General features: G+C 38.3%; 1 protein-coding gene and 1 long non-coding RNA gene across 2 annotated transcripts; both read right to left on the bottom strand.

The window, feature by feature from the left end:
• Positions 1-3,578: 3,578 nt before the first annotated feature.
• LOC113470985 lies at positions 3,579-4,538 on the bottom strand. Its single transcript, XR_003393855.1, has 2 exons — positions 4,195-4,538; positions 3,579-3,802 (listed from the first exon to the last, which is right to left on the bottom strand). It is a non-coding gene; the product is annotated as an uncharacterized LOC113470985 (long non-coding RNA).
• A 5,262-nt stretch (positions 4,539-9,800) lies between these two features.
• Positions 9,801-12,220, bottom strand: LOC103517834 (RNA polymerase II elongation factor ELL-like). The gene is made up of 3 exons (XM_008482882.2): positions 12,093-12,220; positions 10,838-11,009; positions 9,801-10,010 (listed from the first exon to the last, which is right to left on the bottom strand). Exons 2-3 carry the CDS (start codon positions 10,928-10,930, stop codon positions 9,861-9,863), a joined length of 243 nt encoding a protein of 80 aa, XP_008481104.1. The 5' UTR covers positions 10,931-11,009; positions 12,093-12,220; the 3' UTR covers positions 9,801-9,860.
• Between the last annotated feature and the right edge of the window lie 2,932 nt (positions 12,221-15,152).

Below are 15,152 nucleotides of genomic sequence, written 5' to 3' on the forward strand. Positions count from 1 at the left end.
GGTACATGTATGTAAAAAATAATATTTTTTTCAACAAACTAGAACAATGCACGAGCCGAGAATGTTTTTCGCGTATAATCGGGGTAGTTCTGTGAACCGTCAAATTCAAATCAACTGGGCATTTGGTATCGTGATTCTAAAGCAGTAGGTATAATACCCACCGGCAACATTTTCATCAGAAACATTTGTTTCTCAACAATCCAGAAATGTTTTGGCAACAGTCCGGCAACTTTTTCTGTTCTCCAGACTTGTTTGTGAGTCATTTTTCTTGGCTTTTAGTAGACAGGTAGATACCTATAATGGGTAATGTATTTTATCTTGAAAGTTGCTACAAGAGGAAAGGGGGGACAAGAGAAGCTGGAAGGATACAAAGAGACTGATGGTCATAGGTATTGATTCGGGGGGAAAAATGAGAAAAAGGGAGGAAAAGAAGGGGAAAAATGAAGGGGGAAAGAGGGAAGAGGAGGAGAAGAAAACCACGTCCATTTTCCGAGATTGGTAATTTCACAAAAAAAAAAAAAAAAAAAAAAAAAAAAAAAAAAAGAAAAAGAAGGTAATAAATTTAAAATAAGCCATGGTAAATAAAAAATCAGAGCTTGGTGGTAGTAATACAACGGAAGAAAATAATTTCAAAACAACAACAAAATAGAAAAACCAAATAAAAACAAAAACAGAGGAAAAAAAATCAATAAATTTTCAATAGGTAGTAAAAAAGAAAAATAATAACAAAGGGGGGAAAATGTGCCTGCCTACTAAGTAAAAAAAAAAAAAAAAAAAAAAGCAAAAAAAATCAATAAATTTTCAATAGGTAGTAAAAAAGAAAAATAATAACAAAGGGGAGAAAAGTGTGCCTGCCTATTTAGTAAAAAAAAAAGAGCCAACAAGAAACCAACAGCAGCCTCGGTGGTCTAGTGGTCAAGACGCTCGCCTTGAAAGCAGGAGAGCGTGGGTTCGATCCCAATTGAGATGTGGAATTTTATCAACCTTTTTTTTTCTTTTTTTCTTAAAAAACTTGACCTTTTTTGACATTATGACATTACTAATAGTGGTCTTACTCCTGGGGTAAAGGAACTATTTTTAGTTCTTATTTAAGCGGCAGTATATCAGAAAAAAAAAGTACGAACATTTTTTTAAAATCTATTTCTAGGGAGTAAAGTTGTCAGAGCAAGGAAGAAATTAGGTAAGTGGAATTTCCCACCAGTCCCCTAAAATGCCCTAAATAAACGGGAGAAATCAGAGAAACATTAAATTTCAAGAGAAGAGGATTTTTTTTTTTAATTTAACTTGCGGGAAATTACAGTCTTTTTTTACACTGGGTATTTTAAACCTTTCTATTTTCATTCTTTTCGTGGCCAGTCTTTTCTTTGCTGTCTCTCTGCACTCACAACTTCTCTTCTTCTTACACTTTATTTATACTCATTCTCTCCCTCTCTCTCTCTCTATCTCTAAAAAAAGTAATAACCATACCTAATTCTCATTCCATATAAATTTATAAATCATTTAACTTGGAAAAATGGGAAAATCATCGGAGAGACAAAGTAAGATAGATCCCGAGTAATGACAGAATTTCTCAATTTAAAAAATATACATAGAAGAAAAAATCAGCATGAATGTCGCATTAAGAAACAACAGCGTCGTTGGGCGCTGTTGTTTCTTAAGCGCCGATAGTTTATATTGAGTATGTATAATAAATAGTATTGTATCAAAAGGGCCGTTCCCACTTGTCGTGAGTTTCATCCAATTTTTTCCCGAATGTCCTGTAGGGTGTAGGCAATGTGATTTAAAGCCGTCGGCGCCCTCGAAGTAGCCGGGTTTCGGCCTCTTGGACAGCGTGGGAGGGGGGGACTCGGGGGAGGCACCGGAGGAGCTTGTACTTCCCGTGTCCGAACTGCCCGGCGGCGTCAGGTTAGCAGGCTTTCGTCTGTACGGGAAAGAGGAGAGAACAAAACCATTAAATAATGACATTTGTGATCCGTCAACATACTCGTACAACATTTTTATGTATTATTATTTGTAAGGCCCGACATTCAAAACATTACAGCCAGATCATGGTCACTCAAAACTTGAGTACTTAAAGTTAGACACAATACTTCCCCTTTAGCTGCTGGATAAATGACATTTGTGATCCGTCAACATACTCGTACAACATTTTTATGTATGATTATTTGCATTGGTTTGGCCTTAAGGCCCGACATTCAAAACATTACAGTCAGATCATGGTCACTCAAAACTTGACTACTTAAAGTTAGACACAATACTTCTCATTTAGCTGCTGGGTCAACAAGAAAACACCAGAAAGCGACCCCGTTGAAATATTTACAATCGAAGTACGAGTGCAGTTTTTCTTTGTCCACTCTGGGAATCGAATTTACAATTACCAACCACCGTCACATTTTTCTTGTGGAATATGAACTTAAAAAATGAAAAAGTTTCACTGCCTTTTTTATTTACAACTGCTACATTAGACTCTATACATACCTCAGCAGTTGCTGAATTGGGGTCTTGGCCTTGAGCTTTGGCATATAGGTATTTCAAATGGGAAGAACTTAAAAATACTTCATGTATAATGGTTATATTCATAGGTAGGATTACTCTTTGTATGTTTTTCTAAACTTATAAGTAGGTATGTATTGTATTGTGCCTTTAAATGACCACCAAATAAAGGTTTATTTATTTATTTACATTAGACTCGTGTGGTCTGTGTCGTAGCATGCCTACTTCAATACTTCCCATTTAGGTGGTACAATACTTCCAATTTAGGTGCTGGGTCAACACGAGAACACCAGAAAGAAACCCGCTGAAATACATATTTGCAATAGAAAAACGAGTACAAATTTTTGTCGATGATGGGCATCGAACCCGGGAACTTCTGCAAGGCAAGTAAGCGCGTTCAAATAGTTCTAGATTCCACAAGAAAAATACGACCAAAGAGGGAATTTTTCGCGGGTTTGATCCCTACATGGAAAAAAATCCCCTATTTAGGAAAAATACAACTTGCAAATACAATAATTATGGCAACACGAGAACACCAGAAAGAAACCCGCGCTGAAATACATATTTGCAATAGAAAAACGAGTACAAATTTTTGTCGATGATGGGCATCAAACCTGGGAACTTCTGCAAGGCAAGTAAGCGCGTTCAAATAGTTCAAGATTCCACAAGAAAAATACGACTAAAGAGGGAATTTTTCGCGGGTTTGATCCCTACATGGAAAAAAATCCCCTATTTAGGAAAAATACAACTTGCAAATACAATAATTATGTGGGTCATTTACATTTCATCAATACCATGGATAATACAATATTTTCCTTTAATTATTTAATTTATTTATTAAATAGGTTCTTAATCAAATTCTTTTTTTTTTTAATGTAGGTATTTTTTTAGGTAGTTCAAATCCTCTGAGAATTTACTTAAGCTTACAAAGGAGGAGTAGAATTCAAGGGAATATTTCCTATCCTTTTTGTGTGTAGTTTTTAAATGGTTTAAATCTTTTAAAATTTCTCTTAATTATACTCTTAAGGTTACAGGGAGGAAAATAATACGTACATCGAATGAAAAGAGATTCGATTTTCTTAGAATTAGGTAGTTTAAATCCTCTGAGATTTCACTTAAGCTTACAAAGGAGGAGTAAAATTGAAGGGAATATTTCCTATCCTTTTTGTAGGTAGTTTTTAAATGGTTTAATTAAATCTCTTAAAATTTCTCTTAATTATACTCTTAAGGTTACAGGGAGGAAAATAATACGTACATCGAATGAAAAGAGATTCGATTTTCTTAAAATTTTCAGTTTAACATTAGATACCTAGGTAAATATGGAATAATTGAATGAAATATGTTAACAACATACCCCGCAAGGTTTCAAGTATAGGGCCCTAGGGGTATTTTAGACAGCAAGGCCAAAAAAAAAAGAGAAAATTAGAGGACACTGAAGACATTTTTTCTCTCTCTATAGGCCTTATTTTAATTTAGCTGAAATATCTTGAATCATGTTGACCTAAATTGAGCACTCGGGTTTTATTTTGAACCTCTTTTTGGGGAAAATTCAGGACCAAAGCTGACCAAGTATTTTCTTGGGGCAGTAGTTTTTTTCTTCTTCTTCTCTCTTTCTTTTGAAAAGGTTTGATAGAGTGAACATCGTCCCGCGAAATCGAAGAGACAAGGAAGACAGGATAGGAGAAAGCCAACCGTTGGTACCTAGGTAAATATGGAATAATTGAATGAAATACGTTAACAACATACCCCGCAAGGTTTTAAGTATAGGGCCCTAGGGGTATTTTAGACAGTAAGGCCAAAAAAAGAGAAAATTAGAGGACACTGAAGACATTTTTTCTCTCTCTATAGGTCTTATCTTAATTTAGCTGAAATATCTTGAATCATCTTGACCTAAATTGAGCACTCAGGTTTTATTTTGAACCTCTTTTTGGGCAGAATTCAGGACCAAAGCTGACCAAGTATTTTCTTGGCGCAGTAGTTTTTTTTCTTCTTCTTCTTCTTCTTCTTGTTGTTCTTTCTTTCTTTTGAAAAGGTTTGATAGAGTGAACATCGTCCCGCGAAATCGAAGACTTCTTCTTCTTCTTCTTCTTGTTGTTCTTTCTTTCTTTTGAAAAGGTTTGATAGAGTGAACATCGTCCCGCGAAATCGAAGAGACAAGGAAGACAGGATAGGAGAAAGCCAACCGTTCCAAGAGCGAACATTGTCCGTTCAGGATAAAATCCGCCCTGGGAGGGAATCGAACCCGCAACTTAGCGCTTACAAGGCAGACGCGCTACCTTCCAAGCAACCTAGGCTGGCTAAGGCAGACGTTTGGTTTGGATCACAAATGAACTCAGAAATATTCAGATAAACTAAAAACCCCTAAAATACATACATAAGCTTTCAGCTGCTCTTTATGGGAAGAAAAATGCATGATTTCTTTTACAGACAGAAAAATTAACTAAAAAAAATAATACACACTTTTTGTTGTAAAAATTAGCCTGGGGTAAAACAAGCCAAATCTTTCGTATCCTTCTTTTGGTTATAACCCTGTAAAAATAAACAAATTAAATACTTGTTTGGAAAAAATACTACTTTAGTTTGGCTGAGTTCGTAAAAAAAAAAAAAAAAAATCCCTCAAGGGGGGAATTATGGAATTACAGTCTTTTTTTACACTGGGTATTTTAAACCTTTCTATTTTCATTCTTTTCGTGGCCAGTCTTTTCTTTGCTGTCTCTCTGCACTCACAACTTCTCTTCTTCTTACACTTTATTTATACTCATTCTCTTCCTTTCTCTCTCTCTCTCTCTCTCTCTAAAAAAGTAATAATCATACCTAATTCTCATTCCATATAAATTTATAAATCATTTAACTTGGAAAAATGGAAAATCATCGGAGAGACAAAGTAAGATAGATCCCGAGTAATGACAGAATTTCTTAATTTTAAAAATATACATACATAGAAGAAAAAAATCAGCATGAATGTCGCATTAAGAAACAACAGCGTCGTTGGGCGCTGTTGTTTCTTAAGCGCCGATGGTTTATATTGAGTATGTATAATAAATAATATTGTATCAAAAGGGCCGTTCCCACTTGTCGTGAGTTTCATCCAATTTTTTCCCGAATGTCCTGTAGGGTGTAGGCAATGTGATTTAGTATACAGAGACCGACGTGGTAGATAAGTAGATAGATAATATGTTAGATGTAGATATGTACATATGTAAGTAGATATTTAGATAGATGGAATGAGAAGTGATAGACGTAATGAGCACATGTCTTTAAGGAAAATATACAGAGACCGACGTGGTATAGATAAGTAGATAGATAATATGGTAGATGTAGATATGTACATATGTAAGTAGATATTTAGATAGATGGAATGAGAAGTGATAGACGTAATGAGCACATGTCTTTAAGGAAAATGTGTCGTAATCATGGAGACATTATCTCCTGATGGTCGAATTGTGGTGAGATGGTGGTTGGCGGTGATTTGGTTCGGCAATGTCATTGGTTCCACTCTCCCGCTATGAAATATTCATGTACTTCTATTTGGACTTGACTCACTTGACAATATTTTTTATGGTGGCAAATTTACCTATGTTTCAGTGTTTCTTTTGTCAGAGGGGAGGAATGTTTGTCATTCACTAAACCTACAACGACAATCTTTGGAACTAAAAGCCGATAGGATTTTTTGTATCATGTACATAATCTGGATACCACCCAATAGGTACAAAGTACAATGGTAGAAGAAGAAAAGTATAGATGACTTACAAAGTCATGAAAAGAAAAAGAAACACGAAACTCACGTAAAAAGTTGACTTTAAAAACATCTAGCCATGATTTTTTAACATTTCGAAATATGTAGGTATATTTGTATAATTACCTAGCAAATATGTAACTTCACGTTGATGATACTCTTGTAATCAAAGTCTGGGATAGACTGAACTAATTCACATTGGGGAAACCTTTTTGGGTAATCCTAAATTACTCGATATTATTTCTGCAAGGTAAACACACGACGCGAATTTTTTTTCGAACGACAAGAGGGAACGAGTCTAAAGTGTAAACTCCTCCACAAGGGGGCCCAGGTGTAATAAAAATGGGCAAGATTAGTGACACCTTTAGAATCAACACATCTTATGGGCGGGACCACAATACGAGTTTAAATTAGGTTAAGAATATACCTTTGTTTATCCTGCCTGAATAGGACTGAAAAGTCCCTTTACCCCAGCAGTCTAAACAAGGTCTCGTATATTTTGACAATTTATGGGGGGAGCACATTTTACATTTATATAATCCAATTTTCTTTTCTCTTTTTCTTTTCCTTTTTTTTTCTTTTTCTTTTCTCTCTTTTTTTTTTTTCCTTTTTCGTTAAAAAAATGCACTAATGGCCTGCTGCATATTTGCTGATGCTCGAGCATTTTCATTATATGTATACTGTATGTGTATGATGTTTTTGTAAATAAAAAATAACATTTTACATTTCTGTATTTGCAAATCTGATTGGCTAAAATTTGTGAAATCAACCAATCAGATTGTTTAATCAAGAAGTAAACCGAGATTAAAGCCCGCACGACACGATTTTTTTTTTTCGAACGACAAGAGGGAACGAGTCTAAAGTGTAAACTCCTCCACAAGGGGGCCCAGGTGCAATAAAAATGGGCAAGATTAGTGATACACCTTTAGAATCAACACGTCTTATGGGCGGGACCACATACGAGATTATATTAGGTTAAGAATATACCTTTGTTTATCCTGCCTGAATAGGACTGAAAAGTGCCTTTACCGCAGCAGTCTAAACAAGGTCTCGTATATTTTGACAATGGGGGGGAGCACATTTTACTTTTCTGTATTTGCAAATCTGATTGGCTAAAATTTGTGAAATCAACCAATCAGATTGTTTAATCAAGAAGTAAACCGAGATTAAACCCCACATGTCAAAATATATAAGACCTTGGTCAGACTGCTGGGGCAAAGGGACTTTTCAGTCTTATTCCAGGAGGATGAACAAGGTATATTCAATTCTATTCTATTAAACTCCGAATGTGACCCCGGCCATTATAAAATTAAGCCCACATGTCAAAATATACAAGACCTTGGTGAGACTGCTGGGGCAAAGGGACTTTCAGTCTTATTCCAGGAGGATGAACAAGGTATATTCAATTCTATTCTATTAAACTCCGAATGTGACCCCGGCCATTATAAAATTAAGAATAAATAAATGATATAAGTGCAGCCTATACTTTCATAGGGAATCAAATCGTAGAAAAAATGGAGATGGTTTTGATAATAGAACCAGGAGCGAGCAAATAAAATGGTGGCTAAATCAAATATGAATCAAAGTCTTGACAGCTTGTATGGAGAATCGGACTAGAAAATAACCAATAACGTTAAGCAACATTGAGTGTGGACTTGTGGAGTGTATCTGCACGGGTGACCGTAATGCCTAGGACACACAAGAGCAATATTTTTCATCAGAAACATTGGTTCTTAACAATCCGGAAATGTTTTTGCAACAATCTAGCTTTTTTTTCTCTCCAGACTTATTTCTGAAACATTTTTTTTTTTGTCTTTTAGTGTGTAGAATAGATGTCATTTAAACAGCTAGGATGAGACAGAAAAGTCCCTTTACCACCAAGTTTATCTTGAAAGGTGCTCAACATTCGAAACATTTGCTTCGCAACAGTTGCACAACAGTGTGTACTAGGCTTAAAACTGTCTAGTTAACAAGACATCGAAAACAACTGACAAATAACTTCGGATTCATATTTGACTCAAAGGGGGACATTAGAAGAACTTAAGAAACAATGGAGGTTTAAGAGGAATTCCTTCAATAGCCATCACACAGGCAACCCAACTGGTGTAGAAGTGGAAATGTTTTTGCAACAATATAGCTTTTTTTTCTCTCCAGACTTATTTCTGAAACATTTTTTTTTTAGTGTGTAAAATAGATGTCATTTAAACAGCTAGGATGAAACAGAAAAGTCCCTTTACCACCAAGTTTATCTTGAAAGTTGCTCAACATTCGAAACATTTGCTTCGCAACAGTTGCACAACAGTGTGTACTAGGCTTAAAACTGTCTAGTTAACAAGACATCGAAAACAACTGACAAATAACTTCGGATTCATATTTGACTCAAAGGGGGACATTAGAAGAACTTAAGAAACAATGGAGGTTTAAGAGGAATTCCTTCAATAGCCATCACACAGGCAACCCAACTGGTGTAGAAGAGAAAGTAGAACTAGGTAGTAACGTATAAAGTAATCATAAAAAATATAGAACAAGACACACAAAGAAAAAAATAAAATAAATATAATATATGTATATCGGTACTCTTTCTTCCAGAAGACATGAATTTTTTTTCCTATACGTACGAATGAGAGAGACAACATACTCAAGAGAGAGAAAGAGACTGTCGGGAAGAAAGGGGAGGGGAAGACAAACTATCAGACCGAGGGGAGGGGAGTAATGGGAGGGGGGGCAGACATCTCAATATAAAGGCACAAAACGAGAGCGCGCCGCGCTTTTCCTTTCGCGTCAAAAAACACGACAGACCGAGAAAAGTAGCGCGACGACACAAAACAAAATTTCAGGTCCACAGACAACAAAAACAAAAGCGAGGGGGAGGGGAAAGGTCCAAGCTTGGCGCCTTGAGGCACGCCACTTTTCGATTCCCTCTCAGTCCTTTGCGCCATCAAAACTGTTCAGCACTTGGAAAAAAACTTTATCTTATCCATTGGATCTCACTTCGTCTTCATTCATCTAAAAAAAGCTTTCTAAGAAGTACTTCAACGCTGTCGATTGTACAGCAGGGTGTCAAAGGTCGGACGAAAGTCCATCAATGACTCAATGACTACAACTTATACGATCACCAAAAATATTCAGTGATTAGATCTTTGAAAACTTAACCATTGGATCTCACTTCGTCTTCATTCATCTAAAAAAGCTTTCTAAGAAGTACTTCAACGCTGTCGATTGTATAGCAGGGTGTCAAAGGTCGGACGAAAGTCCATCAATGACTCAATGACTATAACTTATACGATCACCAAAAATATTCAGTGATTAGATCTTTGAAAACTCATTAATCGAATTCCGCTTAGAAAGTCCCTTTTGAAGAAGTTTTTCACTACCGGCACAAAATCCTTTTCCTTCACGGCACAAATTCCTTTCCTTCGCGGCACAACTATGAAACTTTCGAACATTTTTAATTACCGGCACAAAGTTTTTTCTTTCACAGCACTACATTGAATCATTTCAAATAAAATTTCGAGGCATAAAATTTACAAAGTTCTTCCAAGTACTCAACAGCGGTTGACGGTCGTGTCAGGCGGGGCGGGGCAAATGTTTTCGTCTGTCGGGGGGCGGGTGTCCATGACTGGGGCCGGCCCTACTTGAGATTGTTCGAGTCGTAGATAAACACGAGCTTCTTGATGTGGGACAGCTTGTTGTGGAGGTACTCGAAGCGACGGCGACAGTCCTCGAACTTGCGGTCCGTCTTGTTTTCGTGATACTCGCGCACGATCGTGTCTTGAATTTGCTGAAATTCACACCGAAAAAAGGCAGCATTAATATCCAAAGTTATATTTTATTTGTTTATTTTTCAATAAAAATTATATTCTAAAACTAAGGTTTGGTTTATCAATGGCATTCAGCAGGCTGTTAAAAGTTATTGGCTTGCCAAATTAGCATTGATTCAAATGTGTTTTAACTGGCCGGTAATTTAAAAAGCCCAATAGCAGCAATTTCATTGAGATGGCATGTATTATGGATAATTTGGGTTTGGATTTGCAGGAAGTTTCTATTATCCAAAGTACATACCTACTAAATACAAACTTCATTACTGAAAAAAAAAAAAAAAATCTAGGACATTTTTCAGTCAAATTGACGAGTTCTGAAAGGGCTAGAGAGAATTTCATACAGAAAAGGAGTTGAATAGTCAACCTCCTAACCATTTTCCTACTTACCTTATGAGCGAACGAGCCAGGCGTTTCCCTTCGCAACTGATTCTGCAGCGACGCGAAGCGACTCGCAACGGTTTCGATTTTGGCAGCAGCAATTGATAAACGGAACCTAAAACAACAGGGCTCCATCTTCGCATGGAATAGTTCAGATCCTCTTCCTTGTGCCTCTCAATTTCATTGAAATTGCATGTATTGTGGATAATTTGGGTTTGGATTTGCAAGAAGTTTCTATTATCCAAAGTACATACCTACTAAATACAAACTTCATTACTGGAAAAAAAAAAAAAAATCTAGGACATTTTTCAGTCAAATTGACGAGTTCTGAAAGGGCTAGAGAGAATTTCATACAAAAAAGGAGTTGAATAGTCAACCTCCTGACCATTTTCCTACTTTCCATTGTTACCTTATGAGCGAACGAGCCAGGCGTTTCCCTTCGCAACTGATTCTGCAGCGACGCGAAGCGACTCGCAACGGTTTCGATTTTGGCGTGCAACATTTGATATTCTTTGTAGCTCTCTGAGAAGTCGTTCTTATATCTCCTTCTTTGTTCTAAGTCCACTATGGTCGTGTAGTCCCTGGGGATTGGAAAGAGAAGAAAAGTATTAAAATTTTTGTAAAGAGGTTTGATAGAGGGAACTGTAACTGCCAAGGTCTTATCGTCCCGAAAGCGAAGAGAGAAAAGAGAAGAGAAGTATTAAAATTTTTGTAAAGAGGTTTGACAGAGGGAACTGTAACTGCCAAGGTCTTATCGTCCCGAAATCGAAGAGAGAAGAAAGACAGGATAGGAGAAAGCCTGCCGTTTCGAGAACGAACCTTATCTTTTTGGGATAAAATTCGCCCCAGGCGGGAATGAAACCCGCGACCTAACGCTTATAAGGCAGACGCGCTACACTACATGTTAACTAGGCTGGCAAATAAAAGATTAGCATCGGGGAATTCACTCATTAGTGTGTAGTTTGGTGAACTGAACTAAAGAAGTATTAAAATTTTTGTAAAGAGGTTTGATAGAGGGAACTGTAACTGCCAAGGTCTTATCGTCCCGAAAGTGAAGAGAGAAGAAAGACAGAAAGCCTGCCGTTTCGAGAACGAACCTTATCTTTTTTTGGGATAAAATTCGCCCCAGGCGGGAATGAAACCCGCGACCCAACGCTTATAAGGCAGACGCACTACACTACATGTTAACTAGGCTGGCAAATAAAAGATTAGCATCGGGGAATTCACTCATTAGTGTGTAGTTTGGTGAACTGAACTAAACCAATCAAGAGGAATTTTCTAAAAATAAAAAGTACTCATGTATTTCAAGGGATACATGAAACCCCCTGTAGAAGAAAACCCCACAGGAAAGGGCTCCTAAGAACCAAAATATAATGAATAAAAAGTCTCAAGACCCCTCGACATAAAACGAAGACCGAATGGGACTCGAAATTATATTAACAAACTTGTATGGCTGTCACTTACTTTTCATATTTGGGCAAGAAAGTACTGGTACTATTGCTGGTACTGGTGGTGGCGAAACCCCCTGTAGAAGAAAACCCCACAGGAAAGGGCTCCTAAGAACCAAAATTTAATAAATGAAAAGTCCCAAGACCCCTCGACATAAAACGAAGACCGAATGGGACTCAAAATTATATTAACAAACTTGTATGGCTGGCACTTACTTTTCATATTTGGGCAAGAAAGTACTGGTACTATTGCTGGTACTGGTGGTGGTTGTGGTTGTGGTGGTGTTGGTTAGGTTGGGCACACTGGTGGGCCGGGGCGGCGTGTGACTGTGGTTGATGAGGGGGGCAGGGCCAAAAATGGCCGTTTGGCCAACAAACGTAAAAAAATAATAGGTCCATCGGATGGGTCGTAGAAAGAAAGATCGTACGGGCAATAGGTAGTTGTCACTTCTTTTCTTTTCTAACTGACGTTGTACAATGGTATTCATTGAAATGTTGTATTTTTAATGTTATATTATTGTAGGGCGCCGACGGACTCCAGATGCGACGAGCCCGGCGTCCTGAGGGAGGAGAAGAATATGGGATACCATTAGAATGGAAAATTCGTGAGAAAAAGGCCAAAAATGGCCGTTTGGCTAACGAACGTAAAAAATAATAGGTCCATCGGATGGGCCGTAGAAAGAAAGATCGTAGGGGGAATAGGTAGTTGTCATGTTCATATCAGTTTTTTTTTTTCACCGGCTATTTAAGGAAGTCAGCTCCCATGGTGTAGTGGTGGTCACTGCACTAGCCTTGCACGCGGGAGACCCGGGTTAAATTCCCGGCGGGGTAAAAAAAAAAATGTATTCAGCCTCGTGAGGAAAACAGGTAGCTATGTATAATATAAATTCATATAACGATCGGTATAGTAGGTAATTAAGTGCTAAGTGGTAAAGCTATGGGGGTACGAAGAGGATGCAACCTGCGGATGCGGCAGTGAGCAGACACATGATCATCTCCTGGTATGCGGCCAAATGGAGACGACATGCACTCACGCAGATCTCCTTGCGGCAAATGAGAGGGCAGTTTACGTCTCAAATTACTGGGGAAGAAAGATTTGATGAGAAAGAAGAGGACACGGAAAGTAAGTAAGTAGTGCTGAGAATAAGATTATTGAGATATTTGGAAAATCCTACAATGCTGCGGTGAGCACTAAAGTTGTGATCTAATGGTGGGTCCAGACTTGTGCAATGCAACGTGCAATGCAATGAAATTCGTTAGTTTGGACGTGTTTGAGAAAGTTGCAGCAAATTTTTTGAACAGGAGCAAACGTTTGTGGGTATCCGAGAGGTTGGCGGTTTTCTGGCGAATGTCTTTGATGTGCGTTGCACTAGTTTGGACGTGTTTGCAAAGCATCGTGCAATGCAAATGATGTACCTACTATAGGCCATTACTAAAATTCTCGGATACATGAAAAACGTTCGCATTCGTCAGATTTGTTGCACAAGTCTGGACCCACCATTATAACACAAAACGGCATTTATTTATTCAAGTCCAACTCTGACCTGACTAAATCTTCTGTAACGTTGATTGGGAAATAATATGGACCGACAATTACCTTTGCTGGACACACTCAAAGCTGCCCTGGGGTCCCTCGATATCTTCATTGCTGAGTAGATTGAAATTGAATCCGGCCCGGGCATTCTGTCCGCTGGGAAACGATAGCTGCCCTTCACTATGTCCATTGAAGCTCCCATGGTGTAGTGGTCACTGCACTAGCCTTGCACGCGGGAGACCCGGGTTAGATTCCCGGCGGGGTGAAAAAAAATTGTATTCAGCCTCGTGAGGAAAACAAGTAGCTATGTATAATATAAATGCACATAACGATCGGTATGGTAGGTAATTAAGTGCTGAGAATAAGATTATTGAGATATTTGGAAAATCCTACAATGCTGCGGTGAGCACTAAAGTTGTGATATAATAACACAAAACGGCATTTACTTATTCAAGTCCAACTCTGACCTGACTAAATCTTCTGTAACGTTGATTGGGAAATGATATGGACCGACAATTACCTTTTTTTTAAAAAGAGGTTTGACAGAGGGAACTGTAACTGCTATGGTCTTATCATCCCGAAAATCGAAGAGAGAAGGAAGACAGGATAGGAGAAAGCCAGCCGTTCCGAGAACGAACATTATCCCATCAGGATAAAATCAAAGAGAGAAGGAAGACAGGATAGGAGAAAGCCAGCCGTTCCGAGAACAAACATTATCCCATCAGGATAAAATCCGCCCGGGCGGGAATCGAGGATAGGAGAAAGCCAGCCGTTCCGAGAACGAACATTATCCCATCAGGATAAAATCCGCCTCGGGCGGGAATCGAGCCCAGTGGCCTAGCGCTTACAAGGCAGACGCACTACCAACTAAGCTAGCTAGGCTGGCTGAACCTTAACTTAATTTATGCCGACAACCTAACGCTTACAAGGCAGACGCACTACCAGCTAAGCTAACTAGGCTGGCAGACAGTTACCTTTGCTGGACACACTCAAAGCTGCCCTGGGGTCCCTCGATGTCTTCATTGCTGAGTAGATTGAAATTGAATCCGGCCCGGGCATTCTGTCCGCTGGGAAACGATAGCTGCCCTTCACTATGTCCATTGAACTGTATGGTAGGTTTGTCTATACATTTGTTCTGAAATCACAGGAGAGGGAATAAAAATTAGAAAAGATTTCGATTCAAACGAGTGAAAACTGGAGGAAGAGGAGGAGGAGGAGGAGGAGGAGGAGGAGGAGGAGGAGGAGGAAGAAGAAGAAGAAGAAGAAGAAGAAGAAGAAGAAGAAGAAGGAGGAGGAGGAGGAAAAAATATAGCGAAAAAGCTATCTAGTGACCCAAAGGACCCAAAAAACATAACCCCAACCCAAACTTTCTGACAAATAAACTAAGTTCTCAAGTTAAATACAAACACAAGTTTTATTATTATTGTTATTATTATTATTTTAAGAGGTCTTACTGTCCCGAAATCGAAGAGAGAAGGAAAGGACCCAAAAAACATAACCCCAACCCAAACTCCTGACAAATAAACTCAGTTCTCAAGTTAAATACAAACACAAGTTTTACTTATTATTATTGTTATTATTTTAAGAGGTCTACTGTCCCGAAATCGAAGAGAGAAGGAATAGACAGGATACGAGAAAGCCAGCCGTTCCGAGAGCGAACCTCATCCCTTCAGGATAAAATCTGCCTTGGACGGAATCGAACCCGCGGCCTAGCGCTTACAAGGCTGCGCTACCAAACAAGC

This window comes from Diaphorina citri, unplaced genomic scaffold (genome assembly GCF_000475195.1).
Source record: "Diaphorina citri unplaced genomic scaffold, Diaci psyllid genome assembly version 1.1 scaffold1984, whole genome shotgun sequence".
NCBI lineage: Eukaryota > Metazoa > Arthropoda > Insecta > Hemiptera > Psyllidae > Diaphorina > Diaphorina citri.

Bases quoted from the DNA above. Each gene is read 5' to 3' on its own strand.
- LOC103517834 (XM_008482882.2), bottom strand. From the start codon at position 10,930: ATGTTGCACGCCAAAATCGAAACCGTTGCGAGTCGCTTCGCGTCGCTG. The intron at 10,011-10,837 runs GTAACAATGGAA...TGTGAATTTCAG, and splicing joins CTGGCTCGTTCGCTCATAAG to CAAATTCAAGACACGATCGT.